The sequence below is a fragment of the Psittacula echo genome (assembly GCF_963264785.1).
Source record: "Psittacula echo genome assembly, chromosome: 8".
NCBI lineage: Eukaryota > Metazoa > Chordata > Aves > Psittaciformes > Psittacidae > Psittacula > Psittacula echo.
In genome coordinates this window covers 22,552,084-22,577,297 of record NC_137744.1, presented here as the reverse complement: position 1 = coordinate 22,577,297, position 25,214 = coordinate 22,552,084, and the positions used below count along the sequence as shown (strand labels likewise).

The following is a 25,214-nucleotide window of genomic DNA, read 5'->3' as shown; positions in this document are numbered from 1 at the left end:
CTCTGTTGTCTTTTCTAAGAACCACAGTTATGCCAGAAAATTTTGTGGCCTAGATCTGGTTCTGCATGTCTTGCAAAACGTGCTTGTGAAAGAAAATAAGAAATCAGTTTCTTTGCTAATGCTGATGTAGTCCGATACTTTTATCTCTTGATTTAGAAAAGGGCAAACCAAACCTGACAAGTGGATATATTTTGCAAGTGTGCTTTCTAAGTCCATGCAGTAGTGTCTGGTTTTGGTTAGTGGCAGCTTTATCCCCTTGTTTTCTTTATGATTTACACTAATTAAATTGCATAATCTCACAGATAGCTCTTGAAGTTACCAATGAAGCAATGGAGAGAAATAAGCTGCTTGTGGAGACTACCCAGGAGGTGGAGGTATTATGGGAACTTCAGGTCGGAGTAACTGATACTAGTGCATTGGGTTTGTTCCAGAATTCATTTATCTGTAGCCTTAAAGTACTTTAAATCAACAATGCTGGTTCAGTTTTGATGGACAAGAATATCTCAAGAAAACATCATTCACATGGTGGTATTGTGCTAAGCAAAAGCATCCTGCCGTTGCACAGGTGATTTGCTAAGGTCTGTTAAAGTAAGAGGATGTATTTGGAGTTGTCTTTAGTATAGAGGGTTTGAAAATAGTTAAGAGACCTGTTTTTAATTGACTGCTCATAGTTCTCTATTTGTGCCCCTCTTTAAAACCAGGATTATTCAGTCTCTGAGTTTGCACTGTAGCTCTGCAGGAACTCTGGTGGCATGTGTTTAAAGAGGAGACAGGGTGCTGAGCTGGGCACGTGAGGACAAGGAGATTGGGATGGTAGGAATTCAGTTCCACTCCCGTAGCAAAAGTCTTTGGAACCTCATTAGCTCTTTTTCTGCTGTTCATTACATAATGCATAGATGGTGATTTGTGACAGTAATTATGCAGCCATGTTCAACTCTGACGTTGCTTCCAAAACACTATCTAGTAAGAGACAAATACTTAGTATTTTAAAAGCATATTATGAGATTTATAAACCCATAGTGGTCAAACAGTGTGATGCTGTACAGGTAAATGGAAAGATGTCTGTAAGTTCGGTTGAATATTGGGTTAGACTCTCATTTTGTGGGCTAGGAGGGAGAAATTGGATGTTACATCATGAAGTAAGAAAGTTCAACATAATATAGTGTGTTTTTCCACCACTGTGAGTTTTCAGATTAAAACCATAATAGGATGCTGTCAAGGGAGTCCACTTCAGGATAGTGGCATGTTAGCAACGTTGGAGTGAGCTGGTCCATTCTGATTTGGGGTATTTGGACACGGTTCGGAAGCTCACAATACCTATAGTAAAACTCCCTTGTAACCAGTAGCGTGTGGCAGGTGTCTATTACAATTAAACCACAATATAGACATTGAAGTAATTTACTCTCCCGTGTATATCCAGTTCTCTTGAGTGGGAAAAATGGGTTTCAGAACAGTTCTCTGGCACAGCATTTGGTGTTCTTGGCCTTGTAGCTGAGATAAATGTGTTATCTGATTCAATGGATTTCGTACCTGATGTGTCCTTGTTTTGAAGCCTTTTATATTCATGGACTGTGAGGACTTGGAGCTTGCTCCATCCCATGGGTGCTTTGACCTTGGGTGCCAGCCTCACCCTTCTCATCCCCTTGGATTCAGTACCCTGCATGGCTGGTACCAAATGCCTGGGGAAGAGGGTGAAAACAGGCCAAGAATGTTACCTACAGCTCTGCAGAGCACTTCCCAAGCTCCTGCAGCTTGTGGTTCAGACACCCATGCAAAGAGTTGGAATGTCACCAATGGTTTTCTGTGGCTTTTTCTACCTATTAGTCCAAAATCATAGAATCATAGAATGGTTTGGGTTGGAAAGGACCTTAGGAGCATCTAGTTCCAACCCTCCTGTCATGGGCAGGGATGCCTCACACTAGACCACATAATCACATAACTTTTAGCATTGCCAGATGCTTTTTATTCCTCTGTCAGATGTGTGTTTCTCCACACCTAAGTGTGTTTTCTCATGATGCAGAAAAGAGGGAGGGAGGTTTCAACAACACCTACCTAGATTCTTGTGTAAATGGAGCTCGTACCAAAATCTCTGCCTAAAATGGAGTTTTCCGAAAGGAAAGCAAGGTTTAGCTCTTTGGTTTTTATTACATTCTTAATTTCTGCTAAACCCCACATCCTGCAGTTTGTGGTCTGCTTGTGGGTTTGTGCTGCAAATGGTTAGTTCAGGCCCAGTGGTGGTCAGATGTGAAGTTATTGATTAACTGGTCTGCTCTGTTCCCTTGTGACTGGTATCTGGCTGCTGGCAGTGGGATGGCCTTGCCTCAGTGCTTGAGGAATATTATTTATGGTAGGGTCACAGAAATATGGCTTTTGCTCTGCATTCTTGTGAGATCCTGTGGTATGACCTTCATAAATGGTCTGGCCATAAGTCAGAGGACAGAGAACTGAAGTTATGTTTGCCAAATCTGAAATTACATGTATTATGTATCTTCCTCTCTCTGTTATGTGTTACACTGAATTTGTTTCAGTTGTGACTGCACTACAAAAATAGGCTCACTGAATTTGCAGAAATATGGACGTAGCTGTCTGAGAAGTACCTTAAAATAGTTAATACAGTGAAACACTTTACTGTTTGAGAAATGCAAACTGGGACTGATAGATAGGATGCCTTCCAGTTCTGTTGCTGTTCCCTGCTAGTCTGAACATATGTTCAGTGCTCAAGAGCTCTCTTGTGGAAGCAGCCTGTTGTGATGGACTGAGCAACCTCTTCTGTCCCCCTCAAATTCTCATAAGGGGTTGAGCTTGATGACTTCTGATTTTTGAGGTTGGATTGGGATGGAATAGGAATTTATAAAGGCTCTTTTAAACATCTCTCAAAGAGTATTTATTACATGTAAATACCCTGTTCATTTATGGCATTAAAATAGTGCTTCAAAACTGGGACTTCATAAGGTCAGACTCAGGGTCTGACCTGCCACTGGCCGCCACTGACTGTGCAAAGAGGGGTGGCAAATGAGTAGGCTGTGCTGCAAAACAGAGATGGGAGATCCATTTGTCTGTTTCTGGAAGGTATTAGATCAGAGCTCCTGACCTGGAGCTGCAGGGAGAAAGAGAAACCCAACTGTGAGACCTGTTGGGTTTGAGGCAGAGTTCTTCAGGAAAGCTGCCTGAAGTGATGGAAATGCATTTGTACGTGTGTGTTTTAAATTCTGGCAAGGAAGAAAACCAGAGGAATACCTGGTAAACTGACTTAAAGCAAAGCCACAGAATAATTTTAAATTGGTTAAGCCTGTACAGGAGCCTTGAGTCACAAAACCCCATCAGTTTTATGTGTAAAAGGTCTGGCTTTTGGCAAATGTGAGTACGTGGTGGTCTGACCTGTGCTGTGGAAAAGGCCGTATGAACAGCTGGAAATACAGTTGGGGTTTCACAAGTTGTAACTGAGGTATACAGGCAGAATTGTATGGTGCAGAACAGATACTGACTACAGGGGCAGGAGGGGAGCTGATACTGGGGCGATACAAAAGGGAAAGAGCCGAGGTCAGTGGGAGAGGCCTGTCTTTCTCTCCAGATATGCTGTGAATGATGGCCAAACTTTGTGAACCTGCTAGCCACACATTCCTGGAAAGAGGAAGAAAATGCAGAATGTAGTACTGAAGACTGGATGAGATGTAGGTAGACTACAGAGTCTGTTGATAACTAACTGAGGAGGCTGTTCTGTATTTGTTAGGGGAGTTAGAGCCGTCCTCCTTTACCACCATACATGTTTTGAGTCAGTCTGAGCAAAGTTTTTATTTATAAGCACTACCATCTTTCATTGCAACCTCCCCTTCAGTCTTGCCATACGTCTTTCACTGAGCATGCTTGGGTTTTGTCATGGAATTTGTGTATTTGCAGCAGGCTGACTTTCAGCATAAATGAGTGGCGGGTTAAACCCAACAGTTACTCTTCCTCTGTTAAACACAATGGAGTTAAGAAAACAGGAGTCACTTAAGTGTTTAAGGAGCACTCATGCAAATCCTGGTTGCCTAGTTCTTTCTGAGAATAAAACAAACCCATACCTCATCTGTTTGAGAATCTCTCACCAAAGAGTTTTTCTGTGTTCCTTTCTAACTGCCTTATCACTTATGGATGTGTGCAGTGTGTGTATGCATGCAGAAAGATACTTTTTAATTAAGCATCTATTTTGAATTGGATAAGTAAGGCCAACTGCAGCTAAAAAGTTCTTGTTGGTTCAAGTGGTAGGCTTGTATTTTATATACTGCAGTGCATGTGTCTTTATAATCTAAAAATCTAATTAAAAAGCCTTACAATTATCAGTTGGCATGCCTGTAGTAGCATGTAATAATGTATTGTAGCTCCTTTTAGTTCATAAAGGTACTAAATGGGTTCCAGTAGAGAGCATCCTTTAAAAAACACATTCCCTTTCTTGAGAGACAAGATACTGGATAGCGTAAAGCATCTTAAATGCTATTAAACCTGTGTAAGCATGAAAGTCTCACTTGTTTTTTCTCCCTGTCTTGAGTGACTGCTTCTTGCTGTCTGCCTCTTACTTGTGAGTTGTGGTGAACATCCTTCTGCAGGAACTGGTGTGAGAGGAGAAAGCACCCTACTGAGGAGTTTTGTGCTCAGTATGTACCTTTCCTTCTAAAGAACCCAGATAAACCAGTAACAATCAGAGTGATTCATTCTTCTAAAAGAAATACTGTAATCCATTCTGAAATTGAGGTCTCGTGTAAAAAAATCAAGTTCATGCACAAAGGTGATGAAGTTTTTGCAATGGATTAATTTGAAATGGAAGGGCAGCTCAGAAATGAGCTTCTTGACAGAGTGGCCTGAACTCTGCTTGGCTGTCACTTCTGTTGTTTCTGAAGTTAAATACTGGAAGTTGTGCTTCTGCCTGCTACCTGCCTGCACGGGAAGGGAGGCTGTGCTGCTTAGCTAATTCGTAATGCAGATACTTGAACTGGGCCTGTTTCTCAGGAATCTGCGAACTGAAAGCTTGTTCTTTCATCTGAAGTGGATTGCGGCTTCCTACTGTTGATGAGATGCCAGAGGCTTTGAATGGAACCCAACATCTGGTGTTCATAGCTGCTGTAGCCATTTCACTTTTTTCGTCTTTCTGTTTGGTTCTTGAGTTGATCTTGGGCACATTCAAAGATGTAAGCCCTTAAGACTGCAGGATAAACTAGACAAAAGTAGATATGTTTGCACTAAGAGGCTTAACTCATCCTCAGTGCAAAGGTTGTCTTTATTTTAAAAATAGAAGCTTAAAATGGGGAATCAAACAGTTGAGTTGGGAGCTCCCTGGTTGTATTTTTGTGGTGGGATGTTCTGTCAGGGGGAAGGGGCTTCGTGAAGTTGGGGGTTTCTGTGCTTACTCTTTTAAACTATGGTGCTAAATGCTGGTTGTCTCACAGTAGATCAGTGGGAAAGGTAATTAAGGTTGGAGACACTTCTCAGTGTTCACCCTTGCAAATACTCTTCAGAACAGCTTGCCAGAAAGAACTAATTTGCAGCAGTGGTGTAAGAATGATGTTCTAAGCTGCTTGTGAACAAGGAAAGACAAAAGTTGGTGTTTTCCTGTTTCAGACAGCTGTAATCAAATGGGGAAAGGTAAATTCTGTACCATATCACTTGTCTTTTGAAGGGGAGGACAGTGCCCCTAAGTCCAAAGGGCCTGTGAGCAAAGCCCGGAATTCTTCAGCTCCTCTCTTACTCACTTTCTCTATTGAATGCCCATAGCCCTGATTTTATTTAAGAACATAGACTATCAGAAAATCAATGCAAAGAGCAGTTGCTGCTGTTTCAGATCTTAAACGCAGATTGTTATTTAAGTAATTCACTTTTGTAAATTTAGAGTCTTGGTATTTTTTTCTTCCTTCTTAACCATCATTGTTACAGTGTACCACTTAATATATAACTCTTGTGCTTCTACCCCCCAAAAAAGAAATATACAGGTAGTAATATAAAGTCTTGCTTTGCATTTTTCTTGCTAATTTTAGATTATTCAGAGAACAGTTGTGTAGTGATCAGTTCCTAATTCAATTTCAGCTGTAAGCAGCGTGTTCTAAGGGTAAGGTCTTAGTAAGATGCCACGGAAAAAGTATATTCTCATAGTGAGACTCGGTTATTGAGCAGATGAGAGTCTGTGGTTGCCCGTAGACTTACAAGTCTGTATTCACTCTGCAGAGTGAATCTGTGAATCTCTGTATTCACTCTGCAGAATTCACTCTGCTTTGTTTGAAAGACAAAGTTTCTTTTAGTGCATTTATAAGTATCTCTGACACTTGAACTACTTATTTTACCAGGTAAGTAAAGCAGAGCCTTGTTTTCTTCTAAATAGCTTTTCCGTCCCCTTATTATTTTCTAGCTAAAGGGCCAATCTCACATTTTACCCAGTTTCTGTGATTCTTTGCTTGGGCTCCTGTGCAAGCTTTCCAGGAACAACAGCACTAGGTGTGTTAAATGTTATTCTAGGCTACAAAAGGAACGCTTCAGAACGCCTGAATTTTGCCCTTAAAAGATGAAGGTGGTTGTTGAGCTGTGTGTTCAGAGATGCTTTTAAACTCTTAACAGTCTAAAACAGTATTGAAACCCATACAAATCCTCATAAGGTGGATGTTGAACAACTCATTTGGCTGAAAACAAAGCTCTACAGTGTGGTTAAGCTGTTGTTGTTGTGTTGCTTCTAAGTGAGAATAACGCATTAGTATTGGTCTTCATAGCATGTGAGTGGAGCCAGAAAGTTATTATTTAATAGAAAGAAAAAAGGGGGATGAGTTCAGCTCTGCTTTGTGGGAAAATCTACATCTGTTGAGCCACAACACTGAGCGCCTGTAGCTGCTCCATCGTCCTGGTGTTGTGCTCACTGGTCTGTCTCTTCTTTTTCTCCCCAGCACTGCCTTAGGTGGCATTTCGGACATGCATTGAGGGAACTTATGGATAGATGACCCCCTTTAGATTGGTTACCTTCTTGGGATCCAAAGTAAACTTGCAGTATGTGCACAAGTTGTGTGATGTGCTTTTGGAAGGAGGGGAAGGAATCTGATGGTTCCAGAATGAGTGTGGATCATGCTGTGTGGTCTCTGCTCTGGGCTGTGAAGGTAGAGGTTCACCAGTCAGTTTTCACTTGATTCTCCAGACCGTGCCTTGAAGCATCCGTTGTGCCAATGCCACACACACTCTGTAACCTTTTAGCTTTTGCCTTTAGTCCTTGTGACTTTTCCAACCACAAGACTAGGAAGGGACCAGAAGGTAAATGCTCCATCCCTGGCAGTGTTCAGGGCTAGATTGGACAGAGCTTTGGGCATCATGGTCTAGTGTGAGGTGTCTCTGCCCATGGCAGGAGGTAAGAACTGGATGATCTTAAGGTCCTTTCCAACCCAAACCATTCTGTGACAGAGCTGGGAGCTGACTGGCATTGGAAACATGTTGGATAGTCTGGAAAAGCAGTGGATGCTTGTGGCTAAATGCACGTTTTTGATGGAAACCTCAGTGTTTTGATGGTTGCCCTCTGTACAGTAGCTGTTTTAGATGCACCTTTAATGGTATTTCTGAAATGACTGCTATGCTGCTGAAAAGAAGCATGCAGCCTCTTGGTTTGCTTACTGTGCTAGAGCTGCAAGTTGGATGATTATATCTGTGTTCCCTCTCTACTAAGTGTGAAACATAGCTTGGTCTGGTTCAACTGTGCTTGAGGAGTGTTTCTCAGAAATTGATGCTTTTTTAACAAGATGGTGTTCTTTTACTTAAATAAGAATACCTTTTGCAGTAGGATGATACAAAGATCTCTTTGGTATTTATACTTCCCTTCCTTCATGTGTAGTCCTTTCATCCTCATGCAGCAGAGTGCAGTGAGTGTAGCTGTCAAAACGTATGAAATACTGTTGACCAAAAAGCTAAGTCGAGATGGATTAAAGTAGAAGCAGCAGGTAATAAATAAAAAGGTAGTGTAGGGTTTTTTCTCTTGGCACTGATTATTATTATCGCTTGATTCCAAGCACAGTTTCAGGCTTTGAGTTGTTCATATGGCATCTGTTTTTGACACGTCTAACAGGAGAAGGTACTGCTTCTCTCTGAATCATAGTATCATAGAATAGTTAGGGTTGGAAAGGACCTTTAAGATCATCCAGTTCCAACCCCCTGCCATGGGCAGGGACACCTCACACTAAACCAGGCCACCCAAGGCTCTGTCCAACCTGGCCTTGAACACTGCCAGGAATGGGGCATTCACAACTTCCCTGGGCAACCCATTCAAGCAAGCCTCACCACCCTTACAGTAAATGCTGGTATTAACAGAAGGCCCAGTACTTGTTTTGTAACTGGAGCTCAAGAGCCTCTTTGCTGGTGTTGTATGGATACTGTGCTTAAAGATGAATATGAATTGTTCTTGCATAAACATCTTGAATTCTCCTCGATGGAAAAGCATTTCTGTATCCTGTTTGTTGTTGAAGTCATCTTAAAAAGACAGTGAGCTGCGTGGTGTAGTTTGACCTTGTGTCTTAAGGTGTGTGATGCTTTTTGAGGTATCATGGAGAAATACTTTTTCTGTCCAAGATTAAACCTTTGTGTAATTGGCTGTCAATAACGGTACTTACATGTTGCACTAGAATGCAGTTCTGATCTTGGTCACATTCACTAATGCATGCTTTAGAAAACAGTCTGTTTCTATAAATGAATTAGTCTTTTGCTGGTGCACCTACAGGGGAGCTCAGCTTAGAAATGTGCAATCAAAGGACATGTTCAGGTTAGATCTAAGGCAGAAGCTCTTCCCTGTGAGGGTGCTGAGGCGCTGGCACAGGGTGCCCAGAGAAGCTGTGGCTGCCCCATCCCTGGCAGTGTTCAAGGCCAGGTTGGACAGGGTCCTGCCTGTGGCAGGGGGTTGGAACTGAATGAGCTTTAAGGTCCCTTCCAAACCAAACCAGTCTGTGATTCTGTGTCCTGTGCACCTCAGCTCACTCTACAGACCTTTCTTGGAGCACAACAACTGATAGCTTTTGGATGAAATGAAAGTGGAAGATGCAGCCCAGCCCCTGAGCGATGAGTCTGCAGGACTCTACTGTAGACAGCTATTATGAAGTAAATCCCCTGAAATCCAGTTGTGTGGCTGTCATCAGCTCTTAGAAACCACTGACTTTTGTGCTGAACTGCTTGCTGGCCCAAAGGTAGCCAGTGCATGACAAATTCTTCCTTGCACTAAAGCTGTTTCCAGTTGTATAGGGAAAAATAATGTGGGTGAAGTGAGCAGAGATTCTGTGTTTGTTATCAAGGTACATAGTCTGTGCCAGAAAAGACTTGTGGTGCCTGAAGTGGATGGAGATGGAGAACATCTAAGCAAAGTGACAGCAGAAATAACTTGGTGGGAAGATACAATTATCTTATTGTTTTCAATGCTTTAGCCTTAATGTTAACCTGTTGCTCACTAGCTCTGATGTGAAGAGAACCAAGTGATGCTCTGTAGGCTCTTAACTGTACTTCAGTGCTCTGTGGGTTTACTGAGGAAGTAGTTTAAGCCTGCATATTGACTATCCATTAAAATACTCCTCAGATGAGGACTGAGAAGGTGGTTTTTGTTAGGCTGGTCTCATACTGTCTGCTTGAGTGGCCAGGGCTTGTTCCTGTTGTGTCTGAGTAGGGTCATGTCAAAGTTTTACCCTCAAACTCTAATCCCTGTTTGAATTCAGTGTGAAAAGCTCCCAGCTTGCTAACCAAGACGTTCTTTGTCTTTTTGTCCATCTTTGCCCTTGAATCTGACTTTGTTACAGCAAAGGATAAGGGTAGCAGCTGTTTGTGCTTTGAACCCTTATCTAAGGCAAGAGGAGACTGGAAGAGTGGGGAATAAAACTAGTCATATAGATGATTTTCTGCATGTTCATGTGCCTAACACAGAGATAGCAATTACTCACAGCTGGCTTGAGCCCATCAAACCTTCTCTTCCCAATAGCTTTGCATCAGAATAGTTAAGATCTGCTGATGTACCTTCAGCAGCACTAGTTCTCCAAATCCAGGACGGCACAGCTTGGATCCAAGCTGGCTCATTGTGTTCAGCACTGCCCTGATGATAAGCTGATTTCAGGCCTGTGTGCCAGTATCATCCTGTGCTGGAGGTATCCTAATCTGCTGTCTAAGAGGTGGGTGTCGTGATGATGTTCTGTGCCAAGAACAAAAACGAATTGATCTTGTGAGTTTCTTTACTCAGGGCTGTTTGATATTGGACAGTGACAGGACAGTGACAGGATTGGAACATTGCATAAAAGTAACTAGAGAGCATAGGTACTGAAATGAGAGAAGTGTTAGTCTGCAGCCAAGGTACAGTCAGAACTTGAGAGCTTTGTTGCCTCAAAAATGGCATTTATAAGTGTTTTGAGGGGAATTAGTGTCTGCATATGTTTTAGGCCTGTTCTTCTGCCCCGTTTACACAGCACAAACACTTGTGAGGGTGAAATTAGTAGGTGATACAGGTGGTTTGATGTTGGATTATTTTAAGACTTTTAAATGTTAAATAAAAACGTTTGTTACATGTTAGTGCTTCTGCTGTGTGCTTTTTCTTACTAGTAAATCTCTGAACATCAGATAAAGAACGTGGACATCGTACTGATGATGTCTCTCCTTTTCCCTCTTGGCTAAATCTTGTTGTAGGAAAACTGGGATGACCAAGATGGTCTGTGTGTTTCCTCCTATTCCGGAGTTGCTGGGGCTGGGAAGCCCTGGGGTTACATAGGAGGGTGCTCCCTGCTGCAGAACCCACTGAGCAACGCTGGGGCTATGTTCAGGACGTTACAAAGAGGTGAAGGTATTTTGGCATTTGAGAAGCAGCATTATAGGGGGTCTGAAAGAATAATTGAGTTCCTGAGGGAGCTCACACAGACATGGACAGGTCTGGGTTATGTACAGTTACCAGGGAGCAGAAGGGTAATATAAAGATGAGCCATTCTGCTGGTTTGGAAGGCAAACTTCGCTGCTGGTTTCACTGTCTTCCCACAGCACTTGGAATTTCCACAGCAGGAGCAGTTTGAGATGACTACAGCTGGATTTTCTGACCTTATGCTTTCCAAACGGATGTCGCTGACAACCTGGGATGCCACAGGCGTGTTATCATGAACTTGTCTTGGGTTTTCCAAGATGGGTGCATTTAGTAATAGCTGGAATAACTGATTCTTTAAACAAGTTGTGATATCTGAGATCCAGTTCCTTCTAGAGCAGCATTACCAGAATCTGTATGTTTAAATACTGAGTACTTGCTGCAACCCAGGCTGTTGAGATTGGCATGCCTGCTTGCAAATTGTCTTTTGGATCAGATCTGAAAGCAATCCAGTGAACAATAAACTACAGTTCTGTCTTTTGGCATGGTGTGGAGAAGCACTAAAAACGAAGGCTTGCAGCCTCAAAGGAGCCAGCTCCCTGGTGAAAGCAGGAGAGACGGCTTTGGATCTGGAATTCTTGTGCTCTGATGCCCAACCTCTGGATTTTCCTCCAGTAAGGTAACCAAACCATGCTAAGGAATAGTTGGAAAAAAGCCCATGCTGCCCCAAAATGTTGTATTGTTTAAGAAAGCAAACAAACCAACAACCAACCACTAAAACCCCTACAATAAAAATCACTAAATATGACAGTTGAGCCAGTGTAATTAAGAATACAACGTGCAAGAGTTGCACACATTTAAAACTTGGGAATGCTTTGCTTGTACTTTGATACTGTTCTCTTGTGTGTGATAAAGGTAGTGGGGAGTTGGTTTTCTTTGGTTTCCCCTACTAAAGCCTCTTACAAGACTTCCTTTCCTGCCTCTTGCATCTGAAATCGTCCAGTTCCTGCTCCCTGCCGTGGGCAGGGACACCTCACACCAGACCATGCCATTCAAGGCTCTGTCCAGCCTGGCCTTGAACACTGCTGGGGATGGAGCATTTACCACTTCTCTGGGCACCCTGTGCCAGTGCCTCAGCACCCTCACAGTAAAGAACTTTTTCCTTAGATCTAACCTGAACTTCCCCTGTTTCAGTTTGAACCCATCACCCCTTGTCTTATCGCTACAGTCCCTGATGAAGAGCCCCTCTCCAGCATCTTTGTAGCCCCCTTCAGATACTGGAAGCTGCTCTGTGAGGTCTCCAGGCTGAACAGCCCTAACTTACTTACCCTGTGTTATAAGTACATTTTCCTTTCTCCCCAGTATGATTTACTTACAGAGGCAGCAGCCAGTAGGTGAAAGGGGGGATGCTGCTTCCAAACCTCGGGGTTTCATGGGACGGTGTCCAGAGCGTGTCAGCACAGGAGGCTAAATGACACTGCATTTTTGCCTCTTCTGGCACAAGCAAGCAGGGTGAGATTGTTGCTCATAATACTGGGTTTTGGGTTTTTTTTCCCCAGCCATCTTTGAAAGTCTTTCAGTGTGTCTGTACAGACTGAAATGATTTGTTCATCTACATTGTCAAAGGAGAAACAAGTAACATCATGGCATGGGAAAGGCTGCTGGTATTGCTGTCAGTAAATGCTGGGCATAAGAGTGACTACGTAGGAATGTAATATTGAAGATGATCAGAAATCACTCTCAGTATAGGTTCATAACCAACTAAAATAACAAGTTCTCTATAATTACTGACCTATAGAGGATACACAGTTGTTGTAGAAAATGTGTTTTGTCCTCTAAGGTTGGAGGGTTGTTTTGGCCGTTAGTGTTTCTGCTGCCAAATGGAAGCAGTGCTCCATAAAAGCAGTGCGGTTTTTTTTTCTCTCTAAGCAGCATTAGTGTCAGTATTTTGAATTTAGGAAGGATTATTATTTAATCACTTCAAAGTGCTTTCTTGAACTTTTTATGCATATGCTCAGCGTTATGTATTTGACTTTATTTTGCCCTAAGAATGATCCTACTGTATCTATGGAAAGGCAAATATACAGAGTTCTTTGGGGCCTGAGTTTCTATCCCTCAAATACATGTTTAATTGTATACATTGGCTTGAGTCTTTCTGGAGAAGGCATTTTGCTGCAATAGACCTTCTTGTCACTGATTGTGGTGGCTTTGATTCAAGAAGCTGGTTCTGAGAATAGGGTTGAGAATCGTAGAAATCTCAGCCTGGTTTGGGTTGGAAGGGACCTCAAAGCTCCTCCAGCTCCAACCCCTGCCACGGGCAGGGACCCCTTCCACTAGAGCAGCTTGCTCCAAGCCCCTGTGTCCAACCTGGCCTTGAACACTGCCAGGGATGGGGCAGCCACAGCTTCTCTGGGCACCCTGTGCCAGCGCCTCAGCACCCTCACAGGGAAGAGCTTCTGCCTAAGAGCTCATCTCAGTCTCCCCTCGGGCAGGTTCAAGCCATTCCCCTTGTCCTGTCCCTACAGGCCCTTGTCCAAAGCTCCCCTCTCCAGGTTTCCTGTAGTCCCTTTAGGTATTGCAAGACTGTTACAAGGTCTCTTAGTACATTAACTGATGGGACCTTTATTTACTGGATATGGAATTAGGAAATCCTGCATTTGCTGCCCTTGTCCTCTTGATGAGGAGTTCTTCAGTGTTGCTCTATTTAAAAGATACAGCTCTTCTCAGCTTTAAAGATCCTAGGGGAGGCTGCAAGATGAAATCCAGTGTTCATAGCAGGCAGAGCAGTGAGGATCAGCTGCTCATGATGCCCTCAGCTCAGTTCTGCATGGGGCAGTGGCAGCATGCTTTGCAGGCAGTTGGCCGCACTGCAGCCAGATCAGGCACAGCAGGAGCTGGAAGCTGAGCTAATGTTTTCAGATGGGAAAACAGCAGAATCTCCAAATCTCAGTGAAGACTGTTCCTGTTTATTTTACCAAGAAATACTCTTAAATTCATTAGAGTTCAAATCAAGAGTTGCAGGCTGGGAATAATGTTTGCCTTTGTAAAGGTTTTGTTCCCTCCTGTGCTTTGGTACCAAAGTAATTCAAACAGCAGTCTTTGCTGGCAAACACTTTGAACTGCAGCCTGGCTATTCCCAAGAAGCTGGACTCCTCAGATGGGTGTTTTTACCAGACTTCCAGAAGGAAGCAGTTCCACCTACAGCTCAGGGTTCATAGAATTCATACAGAAAGCTCTTTGTCATTGATCACTTAAATTGTTTTAAGGCAGCCTTTTTTAGGCTGACACATCGTCATTTTGTTGGGCTTTGGTGTGGTTTTACTCTGAGAAAGATCATTAACTAAGTCACTTTTACTCCAAAACAATGACCCTGTGTTTGTACTTTACTCTTGCTTTGGGCTGAGCACGTGAGGAGTTGCTGTGGCTCAGCTGATGAGATGCTGTAGTTTGTTAGGCTGTGGTTGGGAGTGGGTTGTTGATGGCGTGTTACTGAGAATGACCTGGCTGATCGTGGTCACACTGTTCGCGTGAGCTGCAAGTGTGGTTTGATGATAAAGCTGGGCCAGTCCTGCTGAAAGTCTGCTCTCTCTTTGCCCCATGGCAGAGCTTTCTGTCTGTCTCCCTGGTGCTAATATGAAGCCTGAAGAACTGGTTCAGGTTGCTAAACATGACCAAAACCTATTTTTGTTGTATGTCCTTATGATAAGCCCTCATTCTGAAAGAAATCCTCCCTAGCTTAGGCCTGAGAGCTCAGCAGAGCTGTTGATCATCTTCTGTCCTTCCTCCCTGCTCCATTCTTGTTTTCCTTTAGGGCTCTCAACTTATTGTCTGTCTTCTGACCACCTCCACAGCCCCACATGTACTAAAGGTTAGCAGTGGGATATAGCTGTGGAAAGGACAGGAAAATCCCATCCTTTCAGGTTCTTACACAGTGTGGTGATTGCTGCTGAGCTCCCTGCACTGGGGAGCAGAGAAGCTACTTCACGCGGAGGCCGTGTTGCTTGGAGGTTGTCCCAGCAAAAGTCAGGCTGTCTGAAATGATTCTCTCCATGTCTGGGTAACTGGGATTCCTTGTGGAGCACAGGAATGTTTCTGGTGCCAGAGGGTAGCGAGCCTGAGTGAATAACTGCTGTGGAGAGTACAGTGTGATAGCAAGGCTGGTAACTATGTGAATAGCTGGGATTTTCAAGTTTTGCTTGTTCTAGTTGAGGCAGCTTAAATCCTTTACCAATCTCTGTGTAAGCTTGTGTTTCCTAAAGTAGTTACCTCAGTCTGCAGCATTCCACTTCTTAAGAGAAGGGCATGTCAATCACAAGTGATGCTGATGTGTCAGCCGTGCTTAACGTGGGATCCAGAGTGCTGGTGAGACTGAGCCATCCTCATCACTGTTCCTCTGAATGGGCTGCAGGTGCTGTCAGCAGTAACTTCACTTCTTCAAGACCTCTAAAGTGTCAAGCTGTGATCCTGAGACACAGTGATTTGGTTCTGTGTTATATAGGGTGTTTGCAACTACCCCACAGTGTTTTGTGCGTTGGGATATGAGGACGGGAGAGTGTAGTTAGAGGAATGGCAGTCAAAACATCCAGGAAGGAGAAAGGCAGGGGGGTTGTAATGCAGAAGTGGCAGAGGGGGCTTGATTTCTATTAATTCTGTCACCTCTACATCAGTTTCCATGGTAAGAGATGGATATTTGCAAGTTGTTTCAAATGTGTGTGTTTTGAGTCTCAGGTTGTAGACTTAACTGTGCGTTTCAGATCAAGTTGTGCACATGTGTGTAGCATGTTAATGATGCAGCGTGTCTGTTAATCAGGAATGTAATTAATTTTTGGTGGGAAGGGAGATAAATGACAACCTGCACTTGATTACAGTTTGTTGCTAGAATAACTAAGAAGCTTTTTTGTTTCATGTAATAGGCTGGATGGAAGGAAAACCACGCCACGTTTATGAATGAACTGAAGAATCTTCAGGCTTCAGGACTAACAACCCTTGGTCAGGCACTCAGGTCATCGTTTGACTTGTTAAATCTCAATAGATTAGTGTCTGGAATAGACAACTATGGGCAGGTAACAAATCTGTTTGTATTTTTCTGTTGGTTTTGAAATCATAGTAGGGGAGAGGTATCAGTGGTTCAGGTTTGGGTTTGCTTTTCAGTTTTCCTTTCAAATGTTGGATAGGTGGATGTTAAAGCTTGAGCTCTGAACTGTTTCTTTCCCTACTGAACATACCCTGGAACACACTAGAGGGGAGATTTAGATTACATATTGGGAAGAAGTCCTCCCCTGTGAGGGTGCTGAGGTGCTGGCACAGGGTGCCCAGAGAAGCTGTGGCTGCCCCATCCCTGGCAGTGTTCAAGGCCAGGTTGGACACAGGGGCTTGGAGCAAGCTGCTCCAGTGGAAGGTGTCACTGCCTGTGGCAGGGGGTTCGAACTGGATGAGCTTTGAAGTCTGTTCCAACACAAACCAGTCTGGGATTCTATGGTACTAGTACCTTTTTCCTTATTGAACTGTAAAGAAAGTAGTAGTATAAATGACCCTGACTGTTGATGCAGAATGCTGTATGGGAGTATGGACAGTGGATGGCAGTGAATCTGCTTTGCAGTTTTGCGTTATGTGTAGTTCATGTCCTGACTTCCCCTCTCTCGTTTGAAGGGTCCAGTTTAAAGTCCTCTGATTTTTGCCCCTGATGTCATGGAATTGAGTTCTCTATACTATTAACAATTTATGTACCACTTTTGTGGCCTAGAGGCGTTTGAGCCTATAACTGGAGGAAAAAAGATTAGTAACTTTAAACATATCTTTACGGGGACTGTGTGTGAGTGCCCAGAGCAGCACATCCTGCATAGTTCCGTATGGCTCCACACCTCCTGAAAGAAAATTACAGGTCTGTTTTGAGACATTGCTCATCTTACTGTTTATTTTATACAGACAAAAATACAAGCCTGTAAGTGAGTGTTAAGGTTACTCTCAGCATTCCTTTGCTTCTGTCTCTAGGGAAGGAATCCGTTCTTTTTGGAGCCATCTATTTTGATTACCATCACGGATGGAAACAAGCTGACAAATACAGCTGGAGTTCAAGAGGAGGTAAGCTTGTATTTAATTCTTTCAAGTTAGGATCTTGCAAGTTGGTGCTATGCTGAGATGAATATTAATTGTTTTTTCCTTCCAATGCTACTTCTGCTTCATCAGCCTGTTTTATAGAGAACAGAAGCTAGCTATGCTCTAATTGCCCAACCCCATAATTCATAGCCCTATGGGTTTCCAGACCGTTAACTTCAGATAAATGAGTTGATAGGAGAGAAATGGGGTCCTTTACAGGGTAATGAATGAATTTGGATATTATGGTTTTAGATGGTTTGTCAAGTACTTAAAAATATACTTCAATCTTTCTTTTCCCAGCTTCATCTTCCTTTGAACTCTCCTTTGCCTGGAAGTGAACTAACCAAAGAACCATTTCGTTGGGATCAAAGGCTCTTTGCTCTGGTGCTGCGTTTGCCAGGAGCTGCATCTGCCGAACCAGAGCAGCTTGGGAGTGTGCCTACTGATGAATCTGCTATCACACAGATGTGTGAAGTTACAGGAGGTAACTAGATATTACTTTGGGTTACATTTAGCATCTGCCTTAAAATATTTCTTCAGTTAGAGTTGGGCTTCACCTCTTGCTGTTCTTTCCATCTGAACTGCTCTGTGTCTGTGTGGTGCTTTTTGAGCTTGGTTTCCAGCAGCACACGAGAACTTTAAAATAAAGCAATATTTCAGATCTAGAAGTGAGAACATTTCCTTAATGCACCAGTAGGAGGCACTGGAAAATGTCTTGGATTGTCCTTCCAGAGGCTGGCTTTGCTCAGTCGTGAGATTGCTGAATTCAGTAGGGCAGGTATTACTGAGATGTTCATTCTGCTGCAGGGCTCGTTTAGTCTTAAGAATGAATTCCGGAGCCTGTTCCTTGAGATGTTGATCAGATTTTAGTTTAACTGATGTTTAATCTGTGGGAGAGGGAAGTTTGGGTATGTATAGGAGTTGGTAATGTTTAGGTAGACAAATGCAGATAGATTATATAGACTGCAGTGTGTGTATGTATGTGTGTGATATATATATATATACACGTGTGTGTGAAATCAGATGTTCTCGAGGGTCTTTATAAGCTTGGCCTTGAACCAGCCTGATTTAGCTTTAATGGCCTTTTTTTCAGTAGTGAGTAAAAGCTCAGTAAAAGTTGGTGGTTCTTCTCCCCCCTTGGTTGTACTGCATTTGAAAAGTATTTTGCCTTTTCCATTACCTTATACAAAGTTTGTTGTTGCTTTTTTTTTATGTCATAAACCATCTTCCTTAATGCAGATGACTCAAAACTGGCTTTCATGTTTTCCCTATGTCAATTCTCTCTTGCATAGGTCGTTCTTACTGTGTTCGGACACAAAGAATGTTGAATCAATGTTTAGAATCTCTAGTTCAAAAAGTCCAAAGTGGAGTTGTTATTAACTTTGAAAAGTCAGGACCAGATCCAGCTCCTATTGGAGAAGGTACAGTAACTCATTTTGCTTCCCTTAATGTTCAAGAGGGGGTTTGTATGCATGTAAATATCCCTCTTTTCCCTGTCCTTTCTACTAGCTTTTCCCTGTAGTGTGCAGGATGCATCAGATGCCTAATACATTTGCTAAAAGCCCTTAAGCTCTAAAGCTTATATGCTTGAGTGATAGTGCTCTGGTACCTCTTTAAATACCCCGAATCGTAATGGATGTGCTGTTCATAGCTTCTGAGTAGTTTTATGTTCATGTTTAGTCTTGTCTTTGTTACGTTTTCACAAGTGTTAGCTTGATCCTGAATAAGTTAAATGGTGCCATAAGTTTGCATATGTTTGTATGGATGATGTGCCTGCTTGCCAGCTCTCCTGTTGCTGTCATCTTAACCTCTATTTTTGGCCACTGAGGAAAGCGAATGCTTGGAGGAAGCAGTAAAGTTTGAATTAGCGTTGTGAAAACTTGGATTTAAAATAATGAAATCCAGGACTGGTGTATTTAAACACTTGAACATCTCTAAAGTAATCTCAATGCTTAATTTTCTGCACATTGTCGTTCTGCTGGTTGATCACTGCACAGTAAGTTTGTTGAATGTTCTGAGCTGCAAGTGTAAAGCTGCATGCAAACCTCAAGGCATTATTTTGCTAGCTCTAAGGGAAGTGCAGGGAAGACAAAAATACCCTCTGAACATGGAGTGGTTTTTCACATCTGCAGAAATTCATGGCTGAAAATGAGGAGAGAGCTGACCAGTTCATATTTAGGAAATGAAGATGTTCTGGAATGTCAGAAACATAATAGCTTTTAGGATCCCCTGAGCATCCAAGCATAGCCGGCTTGATCTCTGCTGTCATTTTTGAATCACCTTTTTTCTTGCTGTATATATTTCTTTTCTCCTTTTGCTTATTTAAATGTCATTTTATTGGAAGGCTTTCCTAGAATGGTGAGCAGGACAGCACCTCAGCAAATTCCTCTGACTCTGTTGGCCCAAATGCTCTCCTATGTGGCAAAATGACTGGTGAAACCTTCTCTCGTTTTGGTCACATTTAAATGGTGATGTGGTGTGGGCATGAATGTATAAATACCAAGACTTCGCATCCTCATGTGAATTGAAAGTCCTAAACTAGATAGAAATAGAATGGGATTTTTACCCAAGCTATAGAAATCATTGTGTGTATAATGATGAGAAACCAAACTGATGTGTAGCTGAAAGGTGGTTTCCAGAGTACTACTGGCCAGCTAGCTAAAGCTATAAAACTCAGTAATGTAGTATCTCTTTAAAAAGAAGATGATTCTTTAAATGGGTGATATCTGCTGTGCTGTTTGCTTTGAAAACTAATGGTCAGGTTCTGTACTGCTACAAACCTCTGTCTTCAGTTTGTAGGGGGGAGTCCGTGCTGGCACACTGCAGAGCACACTGGGGTAGCCAGTGAGGTTTAAATGGTCTGTGAATTATTACTGCTTAAAACTGAGACAAGAGCCGGTCCTGCAGAATGCATGCAGCTTCTCCATGAAACTTTTCTTCACTTTCAGTTCGCACTAATGGCAGTATCAGTCAGGGAGTTTTGTATCCCATGTAGAAGGACTGTACATGTGAAGGATTAGTCTTTGCAGGTGCAGCAGGCTAAAACCAACAGGCTTGTTGCTTATCAGATCTATATCAACCTCGTAAGCTTAAGCAAAAGCCTTTTCCATATTGTGCCAGTGTGCTATGCTGCACTCATTGTCTGATGACTGTGCCACAGGAGCAGAAGGGTAGATATGGGCAAATGTGACCTTTACTCCTCAGATGATGCTGTTCTACATTTTGGTCCTTCAAGTTTTCTCAAACACTGACGTAAAGATCTGTGATGAAACATCGTATTGGTTGCTAATACTGAGAGACAAATGCATGTGGCTTTTTATTTTCCTTTCTGTTATTTTGCTTTGTTTAAATTGTAGATGGACTTGTTGATTCATCCAGGCCCATCAATTCATTTGCTTCTCAACCGTGGCATAGTTGTCATAAACTCATTTACGTCCGGCCTAACCCCAAAACGGGGGTTCCTGTGGGGCACTGGCCAATCCCAGAATCTTTTTGGCCTGATCAGAATTCACCAACCCTGGTAAGTAAAACAAGAACTGAAAGAAGGATTCTCCACCTAATGAAACAGGCTGGAAACTGAATACTACAGGAGTTTACTTTCTCTTCTTACATATTTACTAGTATCATCTGTCTTTGCTTTACAAAGGTAGTTAAAACGGTTCTTAACATAGAATGGCATAATCTAACGTAGATACTGTATGCTGTGATAGTTTTTGCATCTGGAAGGTTTACTTCCATGTATATGATTAGTTCATTTGGTAAATGTTTTTTAAAAGATTATGAAATTTAACTGTAAAATACTTCATGTACCATGTATCTTAGAGAGCCTATTACATTTTAATCAAAGCTTTATAAAATGCATTTAGATGGAAAAAGGGGTATTTCATCTTGATAGATCATCAGCCATGTTTTCTGTAAGTTTACTTCACATATAGACTCTTCCTTCAGTAGCAGGAAGAAGTAAAACTGAAACAGAAGAGATAACTGCCTCAGAAAGTGAGGAGGAAACAGCATTTCTCCTTTGCTCATTGAAATGATCATACATTTGGCATGCCTTACTTGCCTTTCTAAACATCTGTTAGGCATGTTCTGTTTCTGTACTTTGCAAGTACTCAAGGTACTGTTTGTCCATCTTCTCCCCTGATTCAAGAGGAACATAAAAATCAGACTTGCAGGGAATCTCTTGAGATACCATTTGTGAAGTGAGTGCAGTTTCACATCTGTGATTCTGTGAACATCAAGCTGGGAAGCAGAGTTGAAGTTTTCTTTAAGCCACCTATCTGTGTTGTTATGGATTGATACAGAGGCTTTAGAATATGAACATAAAGAGTTGACTATTAACCATGTTTTTCTCTTGGTGGGAAGAATGTGTGTAGCAGTGTGTGGCTTTGTTTATATTTAGTGAATCTATATTGTGTTGTGAGTGCTTGCATCTTTTTCTCTATTAAAGAAGATTGTGGGAACTGATTGTTTAAGCCCATAGGATGGTAAAATATCTGCCTTGTGAGTCTTTGTAAGAGAACTGATTTGATTGCAATAAATACCATACAGTTGATGTGCTTTTTCCCCTTCCTTTCAGCCTCCACGCACAGCTCACCCTGTTGTGAGGTTCTCCTGTGTTGATTGTGAGCCAATGGTAATAGACAAGCTCCCTTTTGACAAGTATGAGCTTGAGCCTTCACCTCTAACACAATACATCTTGGAACGAAAGTCTCCTCATACCTGCTGGCAGGTATTTGCCCTTTATTTGATTTGAGAAATGTAATAGGTATCCTGAGGTACTCTTGTCTTTGGGGAATTGGGGTCTGGTTGCACACTGCAGTTGATAAGAAACATGTCAAGGTTTCAGTTACCTCCTTTCTAGTAGAATTATCAGGAGTCAGAATGAGCATTCCCTCTATAGACTTTGTAATCTCATTTCATTCTCTTTCTGTGTCCATCTCATTTTACTAAGAAATGTGTCCTTCAGGTTCCACTTTTGGCTAAATTGAAAGCTCTCTGTAGGCTTCCATTTGCTTACAGGGAAAACCAAGCAGTAGTTTCCATCACTTACTTTGTCTACAGCTGCAAATAGTGGGAATTGCATGGAAGCTGCTCATCTTGGTGACTAAATTGGCCTTCTGTTGCAGAAATCCTTTGTCACTTGATCCTTTTTGTGTTTTTTGAATATGTGACTTGTTTCTACATCCTTTATAAAATAAAGTTTCTAATTCCCTTCTCAGTGGTGGTGTTGTAAAGAATAGCTTAATATCTTCACCAAGAATTTGCTTAGTAGGATACTTTAGTTGGAAAGATGGGCTTGGAGGTGTTTCTTTATGTGTTTCTGTTTCCCTAATAAATATTACAACTTCAATGAAAATATAACGTGGATATTCAGAAGAAAAAAGCAACACTGATTTTAATAAAGTAATTTCAGAATGTCCTTTAGGCAAATAACGTTCCTGTGAATGCTTAAGTTCAAATGACTCTGCTGTTGAGCAAAAACTGCTTTTCTTCTCCCAGCTACGTATCAAACCCTTCCAAACTAGAGGAATAGGCTCATTGTCATAGCAACCATGTAACAAATCCAGTTGCTTAGGACCTGAAATAAAAATAGAGGGGAAAACCACTTCTTTTTTTACTGCAGGATTTACCTTTTTAATTTGAGGAAAGCTATTTTTGGTTAGATGATAGTTATTTTGACTGTCTCAGTAAGAATATGTATCATCTTTGTACTGTTGAAGTTATAGTTTACATCTATTGCTTTTCAGTGTTAATACCCCCATGTGTATACATATATATATATACACACACACACACACTTTAAAAAAGTCCATGTTAATAATATTGGTGTTTGGCATGATTAAAAGATGTTGCTTAAATATTTGTTTTGCTTAAATTCTATACTTTAGAAGTTTTACCATTCTTATCTCAGTGTTTTTATTCACGCTATTTTATGAGTCAGAAGACTGATTTTAAGTAGATTGGTTTTGAACATACCTTCAGCAGATCCCCCCTAATCTATTTTAGATACTTTGGGAAGCTTTTCAGAGCATCACTTCAAAGTAGTTTCACTGAAGCACTAAAGGTTATAGACTGTGAAGTGCATTTCCACAGTGGCTAGGGGTGCGCTAAATGTATGTCTGTTTTGTGACTGGGGGACATAAGTTCCTACCCATCCTGATGTGTGCAACCTCAAACTTGGCTGTTCCTGATAATTTGCTGTCTTAATGCGATTGGATTCAGGTTAGTTTTGATCTTTAATGTCTCATGTTTAATACTCTTCATGTTCTTCTAATGCAGTGATCTCTCTTATTCTTTGTCAGGTGTTTGTGAGTAGCAGTGGAAAATACAGCGAACTTGGCCATCCTTTTGGGTATTTAAAAGCAAGCACTACTTTAACCTGTGTAAACCTCTTTGTGATGCCTTACAACTATCCTGTTTTACTTCCCTTGTTAGGTAGGTAATCTATTTACATTGCACTGCCAATGCAGCTACTTCAGAGTAAAAGCAAAACAATAATGGTTGGTGTTCTGCCTTAGTTTGAGACATTATAAACTAATGGAGATCAGAGAGTAGAGAATGTTGCAAACTCTTTAACGTAATTTGGGAGGAGAGGATTTTCATACCCCCTCTCCCTTTTTTTCTCTCCAGCAGAGGAGGAGAGCTACCTGCTTCCAGTGCATGTTTGATGCTGTTCACCTCCTAGACACATAGCCTCTTCCTTAACCTGGAGTAAGCTTCAACCTCCATTCTTTTCCCTCATTTAGGGGCTGGTGTATCCAGGTTTTGCAGTTGCTCCTGTAGCAGCTAATTTTTTACTGGAAGATCAGATGCAATGTTTGTCATGGGTGTTGGGAAGAGGGAATTCCCTGGTGCAGTTTAGAGCAGTAGGAAGGAATTGAGCACTGAACCAGTCTCACTTCTTCCCTGCCCAAAGGACCAGTGGCTTTTTTTTCCCCTTTCACTCCCACAGTGAAATGCTTTCTACAGGGAAGATGGTATGAAAAGGTGCTGTATGAATAACTGCCATAATAATTGTGGCTATGAGGGTTCTGGCATAAAGGTGATGGCAGAGAGAAGACTTTTGTGGGTGCTATGAACCCTTTTAGTTGCAGATGCTGTAAGACTTTTTTGTTCCGTTTTATTTTGTGGGTGTGTTTAGTAATACGGAGTGGAGATCAAAGACTTAACATTGACTCTGACTGCCTTACACAGGATTTTTCCATTCATATCCAGCAAAAAACCCCACAGCACATTTCAGGAATGCTTTTTCATAATCCTGGTCATAACCAAGGGCAGAAATCTGTGTTTGTCTCTTACAGCCATCCATGTAGCCTAATAACGGTCCCAAAGCGTGCAAGTAGGATACACTTAGACTAAATCAGAGCTTCTGCACGTTTGTGGCTACTGAATTGCTGCAGCAGATCCACTACCTGAACTGCCATCACTGATGCTGAATGAATTCCCCTGTTCATTTTGAGCTGACATGTGCAGTTCTGCTGTGTCTTCCCTGGCAGCTCTTGTCTTCCCCCTGCCTTTTTTGCAGGGCTGTAAAGCTGTTTTACTCTGTTTGCAGTATGTGTAGTGCTATTCTGCAGTTATTCACCTGGTTATCCCACATCTTGCATTCCTGACGGCACTTTAAAGGAAGATGCAGAGCTTCTCTGTTGCCCCAGTTGTAAAGTGGGATGTTTTCTTTAGAATGCAAATACTGTGCATTTGGTACTGTTAACACAGACACAAAGTGGTACATTCAGATCTCCTTCCAGGACTTTGCTTATCCTTGGTCTCTAAGGCATGGTGGAATTCAATTCTGTGGAATATACATAAAGCATGGAAGCAGATCTGGCACCCTTCCTGTTTAGCAGCACAGAAAATGGCTAAGATACCTGTTAAATTATTTATAGGTGTTTAAAAAACACTGTGTTTGTAGATAGGTAGTTTCTGTTTTTTAAATACTTCTTTTGTGTCTCTCTTCATACATATCAGTAGTAGATGCTGACGTTCAGCAGAGGGCTGATTTGAGCTTGTCTGATCTGGATTACAAAGGATGTGGAGCTTCCAAGCCCAGGAGAAATCAGCCATTACCACCCATACTGCTGCATCAGTGTGGTTCTTGTCCCCGTGGCAGGGGTTGGAACTGGATGAGCTTTAAGGTCCCTTCCAACCCAGACCAGTCTGGGATTCTATGATTCAAGTGACTACTGCCCTCCTGGTAGAATATTGTGTTGGAGGACTGGGACTTACCTTGGGATAGTACCATGTTCCTGTACCATACCTGTTCCATCTAGTGATTATTTCAGACAAAGCCAAACCCACTTTCAAGTGGCTT

General features: G+C 42.0%; 1 protein-coding gene across 7 annotated transcripts in view; it reads left to right on the top strand.

Moving 5' to 3' along the window:
• The window catches only part of LOC308224529 (integrator complex subunit 6-like), a 40,405-nt gene that overhangs the window by 2,485 nt on the left and 12,706 nt on the right, over positions 1-25,214 (top strand). For 4 of the 7 annotated variants that reach the window (XR_013957505.1, XR_013957506.1, XM_080624557.1 and 1 more), the window contains exons 3-9: positions 15,718-15,867; positions 16,796-16,885; positions 17,201-17,384; positions 18,193-18,321; positions 20,257-20,420; positions 21,480-21,632; positions 23,206-23,338. Coding sequence is in view for 5 of the 7 variants with exons in the window: in XM_080624557.1 (XP_080480683.1) it covers positions 15,718-15,867; positions 16,796-16,885; positions 17,201-17,384; positions 18,193-18,321; positions 20,257-20,420; positions 21,480-21,632; positions 23,206-23,338 (1,003 nt within the window). In the remaining 2 variants the exon portion in view is untranslated. Of the gene's footprint in view, positions 1-15,717; positions 15,868-16,795; positions 16,886-17,200; positions 17,385-18,192; positions 18,322-20,256; positions 20,421-21,479; positions 21,633-23,205; positions 23,339-23,533; positions 23,615-25,214 lie in introns of all 7 variants that reach the window. The other 3 variants (XM_080624560.1, XM_080624559.1, XM_080624558.1) reach the window with 3 other exon arrangements.